Source organism: Aquarana catesbeiana, linkage group LG09 (genome assembly GCF_042186555.1).
Source record: "Aquarana catesbeiana isolate 2022-GZ linkage group LG09, ASM4218655v1, whole genome shotgun sequence".
Taxonomy (NCBI): domain Eukaryota; kingdom Metazoa; phylum Chordata; class Amphibia; order Anura; family Ranidae; genus Aquarana; species Aquarana catesbeiana.
In genome coordinates, this window is record NC_133332.1 from 79,293,223 (window position 1) to 79,310,286 (window position 17,064).

Sequence of the window (17,064 nt, forward strand, 5' to 3'; positions counted from 1 at the left end):
TCTAGAGTGTCTTTCCAGCTGTAGACCTGCTTTGGTCACATGGTGTAATAAAGTACAACTAAAGACAAAAAAAACGTTAAACTTTTTTTTTGCTTTGGATAGAATGTGTCCCCATTAGGAAGATTTACCCTCTCCCTTTGTCCCGTTTACCATCAATGAAGTAAAAGAAAATCCCAAATTTTGGGCTGTCCCCAGAAAAGTAATAGGGGGGAAATCATCCAATGGGGACACTAGTTCTGGTGACCTAGGGGACCCCAACAAATTCCCTTAGTTAGCAGGGATTTCCTCTCATTCTGTTTGGCCACGGGACAGGAAGTGAAGGGAAATGTCAAGGGTACACAGATGCAAAAAATAAATAAATAAACTGACAGGGTTGTGAACATCCTCTACTCTACCCAAAATGAAAAAAATAAGTTTGCCTATAGTTCTACTTTATACCAGGTGCAAGTAGTCTCTTGACAACTACTTCCATCAGGTAAAGATATCTAAACCCAACAACAAAAATGGAATAGATTGCAGCTTACCCTTCCTTAGATGTGGTGGCTGCAATCGTGTCCTTTTATTCAGGCTAAGTAAATTTTCAGCCATTACAGAAAAATACCCATTGATCCTACCAAATCCCCAGTGTCCTTGTAACTTTCTCTTCACTGAACCCTCAGTTTTTTTCCAGTCCGTTTCTGTGAGCTGCAGAATACATCCTCCCTATGTATGGGGATGATGGGAAGGGGAGGTGTTTGTAGTCCAAACCAGGAGGGTGACAACTCTGCTCCTTCATGGATACAGTGCACGGAGCGAGTGTTGTCAATCCAAGACAAAATCATACTACCGGCAGGATCACCAGGTGAACTAATGCAGCCACCACGACTAGAAACTTGTAGAATTCAATGTATAAACTTTTTTGGTGAGGAGGAGGATTGCCAAGCTTGAGATTAAAAGATTGTGTGGGTTGGTTTCTGAATCTTAAAAAAAAAAAAAACGGAATTACTTACCGGTAACATCCTTTTCCAGGAATCTTTCAGGACAGCACCATAGAGAGACACCGGCTCCTCCCCTCTTAGGAAACACCGCCTTCCAATTCAATATTTAAATCTCATCCTCCCACCGGCCCCTCAGTTCTTCACGAGTTCCTCCGGCCAGCTGGGGAGACACAAGAATACGTCATACAAATCTTTATCTTACCTGACGTTCTCATGCGATGAGTTCTCATAGATAATCAATAACCTGGGTGGGTACTAGTGCTGTCCTGAAAGATTCCTGGAAAAGGATGTTACCGGTAAGTAACTCCGTTTTTCCCCATTCATCTTTCAGGACAGCACCATAGAGAGGATAAGCGAGCACCTTACCTTAGGGAGGGACTACTGCCTGCAGCACCTTACGCCCAAAGGCTTGGTCTTTGGCTGACAGCAGGTCCAGTCTGTAATGCTTCACAAACGTGGAAAAACTGGACCACGTTGGTGCTCTACAGATCTGCTCCGGAGAAGCACCAGCCCACTCTGCTTGAGAAGTTGCCACTGCCCTGGTGGAATGTGCTTTAATACCCTCCGGGGGTTCCAAACCCCCGATTACATAGGCCTGGCTAATGGCCAACCTTAACCATCTGGCTATTGATCTTTTAGAGGCTTTGGACCCTTTCCTAGCCCCTGAAAAGAATACAAAAAAAGAATCGGATTTCTAAACTGTTTTGTACTATCTAAGTACTGAAGGACGCACCTTCTAACGTCCAGTTTGTGAAAAACATGCTCCTGTTCCCTCACAGGATTCGAACAAAAAGGTAGGTAAAATAATTTCTTGCCCCCTATGAAAACTAGAGGCCACTTTTGGCAAAAAGGCCGGATCCGTTTTAAAAATCAAACGGTCCGGAAAAACCTGAAAAAAAAGGCGCCCTAATAGAAAGGGCTTCGAGTTCACTTACTCTCCTTGCTGTGGTGATCGCCACCAAAAACACTGTTTTGAGGGTGATCAACTTCAAGGTACAGGATTCCAATGGCTCAAAAGGATCCCCTGTAAGAGACTGTAAAACTAAGGAAAGATCCCACACTGGGAATGGGGAAATTTTAACTGGCCTCTGTCTGCCTAAAGCTCTAAAAAACCTAGCTACCCAAGGATCTATAGCTAGCGGCTTTTCCAGGAATACGCTTAGTGCCGATACCTGTCCTTTCAAGGTGCTAAGGGCTAATCCTTTGTCCGCTCCTGCCTGCAGAAACTCTAACACTGCTACAGAACTTCGTACATCGAAGGAGCTTTCTGTGCACCAACTATTAAAGCGTTTCCACACCTTTAGGTAAATGGCTTGCGTCTCTCTTTTCCTGCAATTTAGGAGAGTTGTCACTAGCCGATCCGAGAAACCTTTGCCCTTCAGCAATTCTTCCTCAGTAGCCACGCTGCGAGGTTCCATCGCTCCACCTGAGGGCAACAGATTGGACCCTGAGAGAGAAGATCCTCCCGGATAGGCAGAATCCAGGGAGGTTCCACTGTCAGACTCTTCAAGAGGGAGAACCACGGCCTCCTTGGCCAGTGTGGTGCTATCAGAATGAGGGTTGTGTCTTCTGACCGAAATTTTCTCAGAACTGCTGGAATCATTACGGGAGGGGGGGGGGGGGGGGGGAGGCATAACACTTTGGGAAACGCCAGCTCTGAGCTAGTGCATCCACCCCGGCTGCTCCATCCCATCTGTTTAGGGAAAAGAACAGACAAGCTTTTGTATTCGCCTTTGAGGCAAAGAGATCTACAGAGGGGACCCCCCACTTCCGAGTAATCATCTCGAAGATGTCCTGGTTCAAGACCCAGTCGCCTTCCTTCAGCATTTTTCTGCTCAGAAAATCTGCCACCTGGTTCTGCTCCCCCTTCAGATGTATTGCAGAAAGAGAGAGAATGCTCCCTTCGGCCCACCTGAGGATGGATTCTGCCAGACCCCACAAGGAGCTGCTCCTGGTTCCCCCTTGCCTGTTGATGTAGGCCACTGCTGATGAGTTGTCCGAACGGACCCTCACATGCTGCCCCAGGAGTTCTCTCTGAAAAGCTCTGAGAGCCAACTCTATTGCTCTCAGTTCCCTCCAGTTCGAGGACTTCTTTGCGTCTTCTTTTTCCCAGGTGCCTTGCATCATCTTGGAATCTATGTGTGCTCCCCACCCTGTGCCGCTCGCATCGGTCGTAACCGTTCTGGACACTGGAAGAACCCACTCTAGGCCCTGTGAGAGATTGGACCCTTTCCTCCACCACCAGAGGGACCTCTTGACCTGACTTGGCACAGATATAAGGGAGTCCAGAGATGCTGGACTGTGGTCCCAGACACTCAGAATAAACAGCTGTAAGGGGCGAAAGTGCAGCCCTGCCCACTGAACTGCCGGAAGCGTGGAAGTCAGTAAGCCCAGTGCTGACATTGCTTTCCTTACTGAGATCTGACTGCTGCCCTGGAGCAGTAATATTGCTCTGTCCACCTTCTGGATTTTTTCTGCTGGAAGGAACACTTTGTTTTGTCGAATCCAATACATAGCCCAGGAAGGTGACCTTTTGGGCCGGAACCAAACTGGATTTTTCCAGGTTTAAGAGCCACCCCAGGTTCTCTAAGCTGTCTGTTGCTACCTGAAGATCCTGGTACAACTGCTCCGGGGAAGGAGCAAACAGGAGTAGGTCGTCCAGGTACGCGACTACAGAGATGCCTCTGAGCCGCAAGAAAGCCAGGACCTCCACCATCACTTTGGTGAAGATGCGGGGGGAAGAGGATAGTCCAAAGGGGAGTGCTTTGAACTGTAGATGAAACGTTCCTTCCCCAGTTTTCACCGCCAGTCTGAGAAACCTCTGGTAACTTTCTGCGACTGGAATGTGCAGATAAGCGTCCTTTAAGTCTATTGACGCCATGAAGCAATTTGGGGGAAGAAGCGCTTTCACCGAATAGATAGAATCCATCCGGAATTTCCTGTAGGTAATTGAGACATTCAGAGGCTTCAGATTCATGATAAGCCTGAATTTTCCCGAAGGCTTGCGGACCACAAAAATGTGGGAGTAAAAGCCTCTGCCTGTCTCCTCTACAGGAACCCTCACTATCACCTCTTGTTCCTCTAACTCCTGTAGGGAGGATAGAAGAGCTGACGATTTCTCTGCACACTTTGGCAGCTCGGTGACCAGAAGTCTGTGCTGAGGAGGTTCCGAGAACTCTAGCTGGTAACCTCTTCTTATGATCCCTAACACAAACTGGTTGGAGGTGATCATCTCCCACTGTGGGAGGAAGGCCCCCAATATTCCTCCCACCATGGTTACCCCGTCATTGGGTCTTCTTGGGCTGTTCAGGAGGGCGAAAAATCGCCCCTCCCCGCCCCTTGCCCTTCTGCCCCCAAGCTTTTTTCTGCCGCTCTCCTTTTGGGGCTTCGAACTTTCTCTGAGGATGAAACTTTTTTAGCCTGCTCCCCAAATTTCTTTTTAATGGGAAAGGCCTTTTTCTTATCGGCCGTCCGGTCCAAAACGGTCTCTAACCCTGGGCCAAACAAGAGATCCCCTGTGAGAGGAATTCCACAGAGTTTAACTTTAGACGCGCTGTCTCCTTGCCACGTCTTAAGCCATAGGGCCCTTCGAGTCGAATTAGTGAAGGCTGAAGACCTTGCGGACATGCGCACTGATTCGGCGGAAGCGTCCGCAATATACGCTACACCCTTAAGTAGCATGGGGAAGGAAGCCAAAATAGTCTCTTTTGGCGTTGCTGCCTCAATGTGCGCCTTTATCTGAGTAAGCCAATATTCCATGTTGCGGGCCACTACTGTGACCGCCATGGCAGGCTTAAGGTTTCCCTGTGATGAATCCCAGGACTTCTTCAAGAGAGAGTCCATCCTTCTGTCCATGGGGTCTGCAAGAACCCCCATGTCCTCGAAGGCCAGATCTGTTTGCCTGGAAACTTGAGAAAAAGCAGCATCCAGCCTAGGGGTCTTATTCCAGACTAGAGACTCCCCTTCTGATAAAGGAAACCTTCGCTTCAAAGCCCTTGAAAAGAAAGGTTTTCTCTCGGGATCTTTCCATTCATTCTTTATGGCCTCAACCAATACATCATGGACTGGGAAATCCTTCCTTTTTTGTTCCCCAAGACCTTTGTACATTTGGTCATGGAGCGATAACACCTTCTTTTCTTCCTGAATTCCCAAAGTGGTGTGAATAGCTCCCAAGAGCTCCTCCACTTCGTCCAGGGAAAGCTTATAGCGAGAGGTTTTTGTGGATTCCCCATCCACCTCCTCCACATCCGATTCCTTTTGAGAATCTGAAGCGGTGCTATCTGGCTCCTCCTCAATTTCCACTCTGGAGCCCCCTGGTCTCTCTCCATTAACAGAGGGAGTATCCACTGGGCAAGGACTGCGGCAACTGGAAGCTAGAAAAGAGTGCTTTAAAGGACTGAAAGGTGCTAGAAAGCTCCTTGACGGATGCAGCAAGATCTGTACCCTGTTCTGCTGCCTGTTCCCTGACTAATTCATCGAGAGAGAGATCGAGAGAGAGATCGAGAGAGAGATCGAGAGAGAGAGAGAGAGAGAGAGAGAGAGAGATCGAGAGAGAGATCGAGAGAGAGAGAGAGAGAGAGATGCCCAATCCTACCAGTGCTCTAACAGAGGACCACCAGGAGTGCCCCCCCCAGGACCAACCACCACCAGGGTCCCAGACACACTCCTCTTCCCCCCGACCACCAGTGAGGGGAGAACACCCGTGAAGCTATCGGGATTAGGTAGAGGAACACCACCCCAGGGTTCCACTTACCTTAGCATGGCTGGTGCTACTGTCTCCTGGAGCAGTTCTAGAGACCTCTGTCTCCGACATGTCCACTGAGGATGGTGGTCGAACGCTTCCCCCGACAGCTGACTCTACAGCAGAACAAGAGGGACGCACCAGCCGAACGCTCGGTCCGTTTTTCTCTCTCCGCGTCCGGAACCGGTAGACGCGGAATCGTCGGAAGTGCCCGCCCTCGCCGGAACTGACGTCACCCATCATCCGACCCGGCCATAGAGCTTCAAACGCTGGCTGTTAATAAACAGGAGAGACTCAGGCACTTCCCACAGCGCCCCCCTGGGCAGAAGAAACGCAGACCTTCTCAGCTGTCTCTTTCCCCAAGAGAGGCTGAGGCGCGCCAATTCAGTTTTAAAAGCAGGTAAGTATGGCTTCCCCAGCCTTTACCTGACTGAATAAAAAGATAGTAGAGGAACAGAGTTTAGAGAGACCCGACTCCCCCTCTTCCTCAGAAAAATTCTTTTGGCTTCAGCCTCCCCGACTGATCCGCCACGGCTCCTAGCAGTGTCTCCCCACCGGAGGAAACACCTGAACTGAGGGGCCGGTGGGAGGATGAGATTTAAATATTGAATTGGAAGGCGGTGTTTGCTAAGAGGGGAGGAGCCGGTGTCTCTCTATGGTGCTGTCCTGAAAGATGAATGGGGAAAAAATATGCTTTCAAATACAAATGGGATATGAATAGTCCACCAACTATTCATGTTTACGTCTTCTGGAGTGTTTCTAGGAATCTCTCTCTGCCAAAATTGCTGGCGGCTTAAAGCGGAATTATACTCACCTTGGTTCCAGCGATGCAATGGACTTTCATTGGCTGGGCAGATATGACATCACCCTCATGCATGTGCAAAAATTCAGTTAGTTTCCACATTGCCAAGTCTATACCCCTCAGAGGTAATCAGCACAGATGGGGGAGGGTGAACCCCCCAGTATGACTTTGTACTGGGAGTGGAGCCTCATAGGTGATTGGTGCGGCAGTTACAAGCACCGATCCCCCTGTATAGCCTTTCAATAAAGCAGATGACAGCCACGTCTCCTCCTCTTCCACCTGCGGCTGTCATTTGCTTTATTGAAAGGCTATACATGGGGACTGGTGCTTGTAACTGCCCCCACCACCGCACCGATCACCCCCGACTGTCCCCTCTGTGCTCCAGCCCCCTGGGTCTTCCTCTGGCTTCGGGTGTCCTCCCTCTCTCTGGCTCCTCCTCCTCCAGTCCCCCCCCCCCCCCCCCCAACGCATCCCAGATCTCTCAGGATGGAGAGCGGAGAAAGGAACCGGTAAATGTCATTTACCGGCTCTTTTCTTTTCAGAATGCACACAGACTCTGTCCATTCATAACTGAGCATCGGAAACTATGTTTCCGATGCTTCAGTGTATGAATGAACAGGAACCTCTGTCTGTCCATTCATCTTCAGTGCAGCTGAGGCTGCTGAGTCTGTGTCCTCAGTCCCTTTCCCTGTCTCAAAGGGGAGATGTCAGGGGTCTGTGAGCCCTGATCTCTTACCAAAGCATCCAGGAGGAAGCTCAATTTGCTAATCTCTCTCCTTCACTTAAGGATAATATTTTACAGTGTGCTTGTGCCTTGCAACCACCGGTATCAGCTTGACCAAAGGTTACCAGTACGGGCTCCCTAAACATGCTCAAGACATTCCCAGTATACACTCTGTTGAATTAAAAAGGTCATTAGCATGTTAATGTGCTTCAAGATAATCCAACACATCACCAAAGTACAAAGCCATGTATATTACTAATCAAAATTCTTTCTAAACCTTGCATTGAATACTTACCAGTGGAAGAATGAGGTTGTTCTTCTTCTGGCTCCTCCTTAATGTAACATCTGATGGGGTAACTTTGTTCTGTACTTCGCTGAACTGGGGCTGTTGGCTGTTCTAGAACAGATTCAAATAAAACTTCACATTAAGTTGTATTTTCAATAAACATTCTACACCATTTTCCCCCAAAAAATAAATCAGTGGAGTGCATTGACAACTACTGTACAGATCATCCCCCTCTCCTCTTCCCTCATAGGAAAAAGAGACAACAGGGAACAATGCTAACCTATCACTCAACACAGACAAAAAGCATAGGAAGGTACCTGCTCACAAGATTTTATGCAGGATCAACAGCCATTTTTTGCACTCAAACAGATAGGACACTTTCAACAGGTATATTTAAGCAAATATGAGAAGTAGATTGTTGGGGTCTACATACACTGACCTCTCCTTTTGAAAATCATAGTTGCCTGGCTTCAGTATCTTTCAAGTCACTGACCCATAACAATTATAGAGAGAAAGCATTTTGACTTTTTTTTTTTTTTAACTTTCGCATGCTTGTTGGGTCTGATTGAAGACAGACATGGCCAGACAACTAGCAGTTTCAGTGGTCTTCATGTATTTTTCTCGAATGGCAGGTGAACAATAAATCAGTGCGACAGACTTTTAACTGGATAGAAAGATTTTAAGGCTTAAGAGGACAACGGGAAAATCATAAATACAAAACATAAAAGAAAAAAAATAAATAAAATATATATATATATATATATATATATATATATATATATATATATATATATATATATATATATATATATATATATATATATATATATATATATATATATATTTTTTTTTTTTTTTTATTTTTACTATTGGGAGGGGGTTGGCTCGGCAGCGGGTGTGTGTGACCCTCTGGATGGGTTCACTACACAAAAATTAGGCACAGTGAAGGTGAAAAAACAAAAATGGTGCGGTTTAATTACCCTATTTACAATGGTCCAAAAACAGCAAAACAAAAAGAAACATGAATAAATCCTTGGCCACTTACCACACACAGGTTCCATGGCTATCAGCTAGGTGCAGCCTTGTGCTGTCCCCAGCACCTATCTCCCTGTACAAGAAATACACTGCTTTTTTTTTTTTTTTTTGGGAGTCTTGCCACACAGGCGTTGTCTCACTGCACAGACAGGTATCACGCTCCCCAGTCTAAACAGGTAAAACTGGTTCCAGGATGGAGAAACTCCCTTTGCATGATGGGAGTTTTTGTAGAGGCCTTAATGAGCCAACTTAATTCAGCTGAGCTCATTAACTCTTCATCTGCAGGACTCTCGGCACTTCCCCCTAATGGTACAAATCGGCATAGAGCCTGAATCTGGGACACACATATTTGCCATCCTGGATCCAACCAGGATTTTACCTGCCTGCTGTCACACTATATTTATCCCCAAAAACAGATTTTTGTATTTCAGAACACTGAAAGGGCTTAGCTTTCTCATATTAGAGCTTCCCTCCTGATGACTGGTAGGGTAATTATTAGGAAGCAGCAAAAGAAATGGAGGAAGCTCGGGTTCACAGAATGAATGAAGCAGAAGCAGGGAAATACTTCCTCTGCAGGTCCTCAGGTACAGCTTCCTCTACAGCAAGGAGAATAGTGATCAGCACAGCAAATTACCAAATCTCACTCTAAATATGGTTTGATTAGCAGGCAAAGCAAGCAATGCAGATATGCAGCTAGGAGACTGAAGGCACAGGAGTGTCTAGGTACAAGAAGGGCACTGCTACTTTTTTGGGGGAGGAAATCAAAACAAAAATGTAAAATTTTTCAGGATGCTGGTTAGGTACAATTACCATTTCTAGATGCCGGCAGCCTGCTTGATAATAAACTACAAAAGATGCTGTATGTTTTTCCTGAGATTTTTGACATTTTGACCCCCATACACACTTAGATTTTCTGCAGATTTTTGTCTTCATATTTACCAAAACCATACAATGTGAGGTCAAACCTTAAGAGTTTCAATTTGTATGCAATCAGGCAGGCCCTTGCCCTACATGGTTTTAGTAAATCTGAAGACAAAAATCTGCAGAAAATCGAATAGTGTGTCTTCCCCTTTATCAGTTTTCTCACCGATGGTAAAGGTGTCCTGGCTGTTTTTAGATTGAGCTCCATGTCCTTGAAGATATTCACATTCATCCTTAGCGAAATGAACAGCAACAGCCTCACATGTTACCTACAATAAAAGGGGAGCACAAAACATTTTATATAGGAAGAACAGGTACAAGGAGAAAAATGATCTGGTAACTGCTACAAAACGTGGAAGAAGCAAAGACCCAAAGCTGTACAGATAATTACAAGCACTCTACCAGGGTCTGGTACAGAGGAAAAAAAAAATATATATTTTTTATTATTAATGAATTTCCTACCTTCCTAGTCCACAGCTGAATGATTTTGTTGGCTAGCTGCGCAATCATCCTTTGAGTCTTGTCCTCCATTCCCAGGAGAGTAAACGAGAGCTCCGGACATCCTGAAGTGGAGTCACACGTATTACTTTTGACCTCTGCGGCACGAATGCTGAATGCACATCGGGTCCCATCAGGTCTCTTCACAATAATATAATCCTGCACAAAGAGAAAGAGACCCTTTATGAAAGTAACTTCACTTCTAAGGCCCCATTTACTCTTTACGTAGCAGGAACTCGCATTGCTATTCATAATTTTGTGTGGGGAATTTTAACATGATTCTGCATGTCATGCATGGGGCAGCCCATTCACTTTATGTGTTTGTTGGCCAGAAGAGGCTCCTGCTCTTTGGACGACAAGCTTCACGTGATTTTAAAGTCGCGTTTTCCCGCAAATGGCAACATGATTATGTTGTGCGACAATTGCGGTAAACTCGCACCGCGTTTGGGGTGCCATTCATTTTAATGCTTTGCACATTTTGCACTGATTGCTACGCCAATCGTGGGCAGAATTGCAAAGGAGGGGAGTAGCAGAAAGTACCAGAGGGGGGACTGCCAAAAGAGGAGGAAAGGGACCTTTCTGCGCAATATGGTTGCACAGAACACGTAAGTATACAATCTTTTTTATTTTAACCCAGCAAAAATGTTATCCCTTAGTTTAATTTTAAGCAGATAACTTAAAAATATATTCTACTAAACACCTCTGCCAAAGAGCAGGTATGTGGACATCTACTGAGACATAACTAAGGATGAGCTCAGGCGTGTTCGCAAGCCGCACATGCCGAGCCTGCCAGGAAGTCGGCACTGCACAGCGCTAATCACAAGCAGCGAGACATTTCCTGATCTCTGCAGCCATACATCGGGACAATGTCTCACTGACTGTGATTAGCGCTGTGCAGTGTCAACTTCCTGGCGGGCTCGGCATGTGCAGCTTGCAAATACGCCTGAGCTCATCCTTAGACATGACCAAATGTTCTGTGCAGACATGGACCTGGCTGCAGACAGTCTTCTGTTTTAAGGCTTAACTCCACATTTAATGTTCCTTTAAATAGTTTGGGCCAAGCTGGCTCAAGCAAACTATTTACTGTACTAACGCGTGCTTGACAGGCAAGGTGTATTAGCTGTATGTAGCCTCTGCTAGGTATAGTATACAGCGCTGTGTTCGGCAGTGGGACCAAAACTTCCCGTCACACTACCGAAACAATGTAGAGTCAGGCTGAGTGCCGCTCAGCCATTCATGGGAAGCTATGTATTCTTTGAATGAATACAAAGCTTCCTCTGATTGGCTGAGGGGGGATGAGGTCACAATCTCTGCCTCAGCCAGTCAGAGGAAGCTTTGTATTCACTTATAGAATGCAAAGCTTTCCATGAATGGCTGAGCCATGCTCAACCCAACTTAATTTTGTTCCAGGAGAATGGGAAGTCACTGCTGGAACACAGCACTATATAGTGTATATAGCAGGGGTTATATACAGTTCATACAGCATGCCCAGCAAGTGCCCCTCTTAGTGCAGTAAATACTTTGTTTGAGCCAGTCTGACAAACCTCTGGCATGTTCCATTGTCATCTTAAAATGCAATGAAGGTGCGTCTACATTGGCCTCTACAATAAACGTGTTCAGCCAAAACTTTTTTCTTAGGATTTTGTACAAAAAAATTGGGGGCGGGTTAAAACCCGTCAAGTTTTTACTGGCACCTGGAGGCTTTTTTTTAGACAGATTTCCCCTCACTTCCTGCGCTGCTATTTTTTGCTAGAAATACATTTATACGTTTTTTTCTTAGCAGAGACCCTAGGGAATAATAACCCCCAAACATTATACATTTTTTCCTTTGCAGAGACCCAGGGAAGAAAATGGCAATCATTGCATATTTTTATGTCACATGATATTTGCGCAGCCATTTTGCAAACGCAATTTTCTGGGGAAAAAAAAAATACACTTTCTTTAATAAACAAAACAAAAACAAAAAACACACAATATTTACCCCAACTTTTTTGTATAATGTGAAAGATGATGTTACGCCAAGTAAATAGATACCTAACAAGTCACGCTTTCAAATTGCGCGTGCTCATGAAATGTCGACAAACTACGGTACTTAAAAATCTCTATAGGCAGCGCTTTAAAAGCCTTTACAGGTTACCTGTTTAGAGTTACAGAGGAAGTCTAGCACTAGAATTATTGCTCTCACACTAATGTTCACGGCAATACCTCACATGTGTGGTGCAAATACCGCTTACACATGTGTGTGCACAACTTTCGTATGCATTCGCTTCTGCGTGCAAGCACGGAGGGATGGGAGCGCTTTACTTTTTTTTTTCCTTTTTCTTATATATTTTACTTTTTTTTTTTTTTTTTTACACTGTCCCTTAATTTATTTTTTTCACTTTTATTCTAATTACAAGGAATGTAAACATTCCTTGTAATAAAAATAAGGATGAAAGGTCCTCTTTAAGCTGGGTTTCACACATGCTGCGGCCACAGCTCACAGCAGGGGGTCCGCTGCATCCCTGTTCACCGATTCTGGTGCAAATCAGGTCCCATTTTCTTGCCTGAATTTGCACCTGAATCGGAACCAAAGACGGACACAGGACCCTTTCCAAATGCGGTCCGTGGCCGTCCTGGAAGTGTGTGAACCAGCCCTGGGCACACTCTCCTGTCATGCGAATTGGATGCGGGGAAACCTGAATCTAACTCACAAAAGGGCGAACCCAGCCTTATGGAGAGATCTGGGGTTAAAAATACCCCAAATCTCTCATTTACCTTTAAAAGCTAAAGATCGGGAAAAAAAAAAAAATTGCTTCCAGCCTGGACCAGAAGGGACGTCACAATGTCGGTCCAGTCCTCCAAGGCCATAGAGGCATTCAAAGAGTATCAAAGCCGGCCGCACCGTTGGATTGTTTCTTGTGCAAAATACAGTACCGGGGGTTATGGCCAATAGCTTCAGCCATAATCCTGGTAGACCACCTCCAAACTGCAATGTATATACTGTATATGTATTGTGGTTGGCAAGTGGTTAAAAGAGAAGTTCAGCCTGGGCTTCTCCTAAGGGTCACAGGAGTGCAATCCGTTTTGCACTCCTGTGACCCGTTTTTAGCAGAGAGCGGTCTGAAGTCCGCTCTCTGCTGACGTCACACAGATCAGTCCAGGCATCGCGTCATCCCAACTCTGAGTCTGGATCCGCCAGGTGCCTGGACTGATGGCCATCTCAGCGACCCAATGAAACGCTGAGACGGCCGCTCCCCAACCTTCCACAGCTCAGCGCTCCAATGAGCGTGGAGGAGCAGAGCAGGAGGGATGCTGATTGACAGGCAGCAGCTCTCTGCTCGTGGGAGCCGAGAGAAACGAGCCATCGGCAATATTCGGTGGCTCGGTTCTCAGTGCAGAGACGGTGGGGGACAGATGTTGCATCCACCGAGGTAAGTATGATAATCGGGGGGAAAAAAAAATGTTTTCCCATACTTCTCTTTTAAGCTAAATTGCAACTAAATTGGCTGTTGGGGGCAGTACAGATCAGAGGAGACTAACTAAATTTCCTTAGTTCCATTAATACACAAGATACATCCTATGTAGTTCTATTTGTATCCAATATATTGCCCTTAAAGAGGACGTCTAGTTCCGGTGCTGGTTCCCCATGTTACTCCTTCAGCCAACCCTCCTTACCTCCACCGTCAACAAGCAGATGATCTCCAGGGCATGATTTAATATGGCTTCTGCCAACTGTTCTCTCTCCTTCACCATATTAGATAAGTTCTTTCTCTGGACAGGTAATGTATATTTCTCACAAGCTTCATAGCACCCTAAAATGAGGCAGAAGACCATTATCTAGAATGTCTTTCCTCCAAAATTCACTCACACGTCTTCTCTGTACCAAACTATAGACTTTAACTATGTTGGTGACATGGTGTACTAAACAAGGTGCAAGTCATCTCTTGACAACTACTTCCATCGTCTAATGATATCTAAACCCAACAACAAAAATGTAATAGATTGCAGCTTTCCAGTCCTTAGATACGGTGGCTGCGTTAGTTGATACCCGTGGATCCTGCCAAAAACCCAGTGTCCTTAATCCTCAATGTGTCAGCCAACATCTGTGAACTGCAGAACACATCCTCCCTACGTAATGGGGATGTGGAGGAGGAGAGGAATTTGTGGTCCAAATCACGGAGGCAGCCTAGGGTAACAACTCTGCACCTCCATAATTACAGTGCAGGAGCGAGTGTTGTCACTCCAAGAAAAGAATTGTGCTACCAGCAGGATCACCAGGTGAAAATGATGGGGGGAAAGCCTGAATTAGGAAACTTAATGCATCCCCCACCTCTAAGAACTGGTATAATTCAATATAAACTTTTTTTGAACTATAGGCAAAAAAATGTTTTTCATTTTGGATATAGTAAGGGAAGGTTATAACCCCTGTAAGGTTTATTGTTGCCCTCTTTGTCCCAATGTGGAGATGCCCCTTCACTTCCTGTCCTATAGCCAAAACAGGAAGTGAAAGGAAATTCATTGGGGACCCCCAGGTCCCCAGAACTAGTGTCCCCATTATAACATTTTGTTACTTTTCTGGGGACTTTCAATGATACTGGTAATCAGGACAAACACAGAGGGTGACTCTCCCTAACGGGGATGCAGGCAGCAATAAAAACTGACAGATGTTCCAATCCCTCTCCACGCTATCCAAAACTAATAAAAAAAAAAGTTTTGCCTTTAGTTACACTTTAAACATCCATATTTACCTCTTCTGGAGCATTTCTGGGAATCTCGGTGTCAAAATTGCTGGTGGCTTAAAGGGGAACTATACGCACCTTGGCTCCAGCAATGCGATGTCCAGGAGTTCCCCGCCAGCTCCTGGCATCTTTGAGCCAGCTTCCATGTATCGAGCATCAGTCACTTTCATTGGCCGGGCAGATATGACATCACTCCCACATATGTGTGGAAGTTCGGTTAACTTTGGCACAGATCACTATACAGAAGTAGGCAGGTAGATAAGTTTAACACAGGAGAGACAAAGCACGCCTCTTCTGCATTAAAAATCCCGCCGGTTCACCCATTTTAATCATTTACATAAAGCTCCACTTTAACAGCACTTAAAGTGTTACTAAACTCACAACAGTAAAATCAGTCTGTATATGCAGTAAAACATGCTTGTTATACTAACTGTGGAACCTAAAGGGTTAATCCTCCGCATTGTGTAAAAAGGCTGTTTGATCCTGTCTTCTCTGATTCTCGCCTTCTTCCACTGTCCCCAATCTATCTGCTGATAGAACAGAGCATTGGGGGCACTCTGCACATGCTCAGTTTGGTGTGTATTGACAGAGTTTTTTTTTTTTTTCTTGGGAGGGTGTATGTGATCAGCACAGGGCCAATCAGCACTGTCCAGACTGAGGGTCAGGGGTCATGTAGCCTCATAGGGCAATCGAGGAGAATTAAAACTCCTCCTACAAGCTTTAACCAGACACTGATAGAATTCACAAGACTGCTGATGAGAAATGTTTTTTAGCAGTTTATATCTACTAAAATAATTGCATTTCCATGTTCTGTCTACTGTGGGAGAGCAGATATAGTGAATGCAGAGTCCTGGGTTTAGTAACACTTTCAGATGGCTGTTGTATTGTACAGTGCATGCATGAGATGAAGTGCATGGCGTTGTGCGCAGTAGGACAACACTGTGAGATCTTGCAGTTTAGGTATGGGATTTCCCTGAAGGCAATGCTGACTTTACCTTCTCATGTGATATCAGTGTGGCTGAGGTTACATCATCATTACCTTCAGGGAAAGCCAAAGCTTATGAAGCTTTGAGCTCATGTTAACCCTTTAATGGCCAGTAATGTCTCCATTGTCACTGGCTACCTAGGAGAGAGGCAGAGACAATTCTTCTAAGGACTTGTAACATGTAAAATCTGCAGATATGTACGACCTGTGTCCTCCACTGATAGGAGATGAGAAAAGTCTACACAAAGTAACACTTCCTATCCCCCCCATCCATCCATCCTATGATGTGATAAAGGGGGATCCAGGAAGAAATCTCTTCTCCTCTCCATAGAAATGGATCTCCCCCACCCCCAGCACACATGGATGATTCTATACACACCAAACACACAACTTTTACCCCAACAAAGATCTTACCTGCTTCTACCATGTGAGTGGGCGGGGCTGCTGACTCTCACCTCTCATTGGCTCACCTCTTCAGCTCCCCTCAAAGGCATTGTGGGACTTGTAGTGCTTACAAAGCAGAAATCTCTTACTGGCTACAAGTCCAGACAGCTCAATGCCGAGTCCCAGCTCTGATTGGATGTTTGTCACCGAATGGATTGCAGGGCATGCTGGGATAGCTTGGCTTTGCAGGGAGGAGATCCTGGGACTACAACTCCCATCAGCCCCACAGGCTAGGGGGCGGGTCCCTTGTGTGTGCAGCAGCCAATGAGCATAGAGGAGAGTGGGGGATGGGGGTGACATGTAAGGTGAGAGATCTGTGCAGGATTACATTGGAGATAGAAAGAGGATCTGTCATCATTATTCCATGAAATGTCCTCATTCCTGACAATAGAAATCATTCTGCTGATGTTGGTGATGATCTTATGTCTTCTCTATGATGATCACACAGTGATGGGATTGGGTGATTTCTCCATCTATTTCTATTACAGATCTTATTTATGAGAACAATAGATGATCAGACAGATGTGACTTATGACAGCTCAGGATTATTTGGTAGTCAGTATAGAGCTGTGAAGACGAACCTTTCCCATTTCCCTTTTTTTTTTTTTTACATTTCTCATGATGCTCAACTACACTGCAGAGTGCATGAGCATAATGGGAAATGTAGTTCCAAAACATGTGGGGTGCCAAGGTTCACCATCACTGGTATAGAGAAACATAGAAAAGTGACTGCAGAAAAAGGCAGAATAGTCCATATTTTCTTTTATTTATTTATTTTTTGTTTTGTTTTCTTTCTTTTTTGTTTTGTTTTCTTTCTTTTTTTGTTTTGTTTTTTTCAGTAACTTTATTAGAGTATAGATCTGTTTGTCCCAAGCATGTTTGAAGCCATTTACTTTTAACTGTCTCACTGCCTCTGCTGGTAGTTTATTC

General features: G+C 45.3%; 1 protein-coding gene across 8 annotated transcripts in view; it reads right to left on the reverse strand.

Moving 5' to 3' along the window:
- Positions 1 to 16,360, reverse strand: part of LOC141107833 (uncharacterized) — a 36,550-nt gene extending 20,190 nt beyond the window's left edge. For 2 of the 8 annotated variants that reach the window (XM_073598842.1, XM_073598841.1), the window contains exons 1-5: positions 16,105 to 16,359; positions 13,642 to 13,778; positions 9,949 to 10,143; positions 9,653 to 9,755; positions 7,540 to 7,641 (exon numbers count right to left, since the gene is read on the reverse strand). In XM_073598842.1, coding sequence (XP_073454943.1) covers positions 7,540 to 7,641; positions 9,653 to 9,755; positions 9,949 to 10,143; positions 13,642 to 13,778; positions 16,105 to 16,117 — 550 coding nt within the window. In that variant the 5' untranslated portion in view covers positions 16,118 to 16,359. Of the gene's footprint in view, positions 1 to 7,539; positions 7,642 to 8,575; positions 8,782 to 9,652; positions 9,756 to 9,948; positions 10,144 to 13,641; positions 13,779 to 16,104 lie in introns of those variants that run through there. The other 6 variants (XM_073598845.1, XM_073598844.1, XM_073598843.1 and 3 more) reach the window with 5 other exon arrangements.
- Between the last annotated feature and the right edge of the window lie 704 nt (positions 16,361 to 17,064).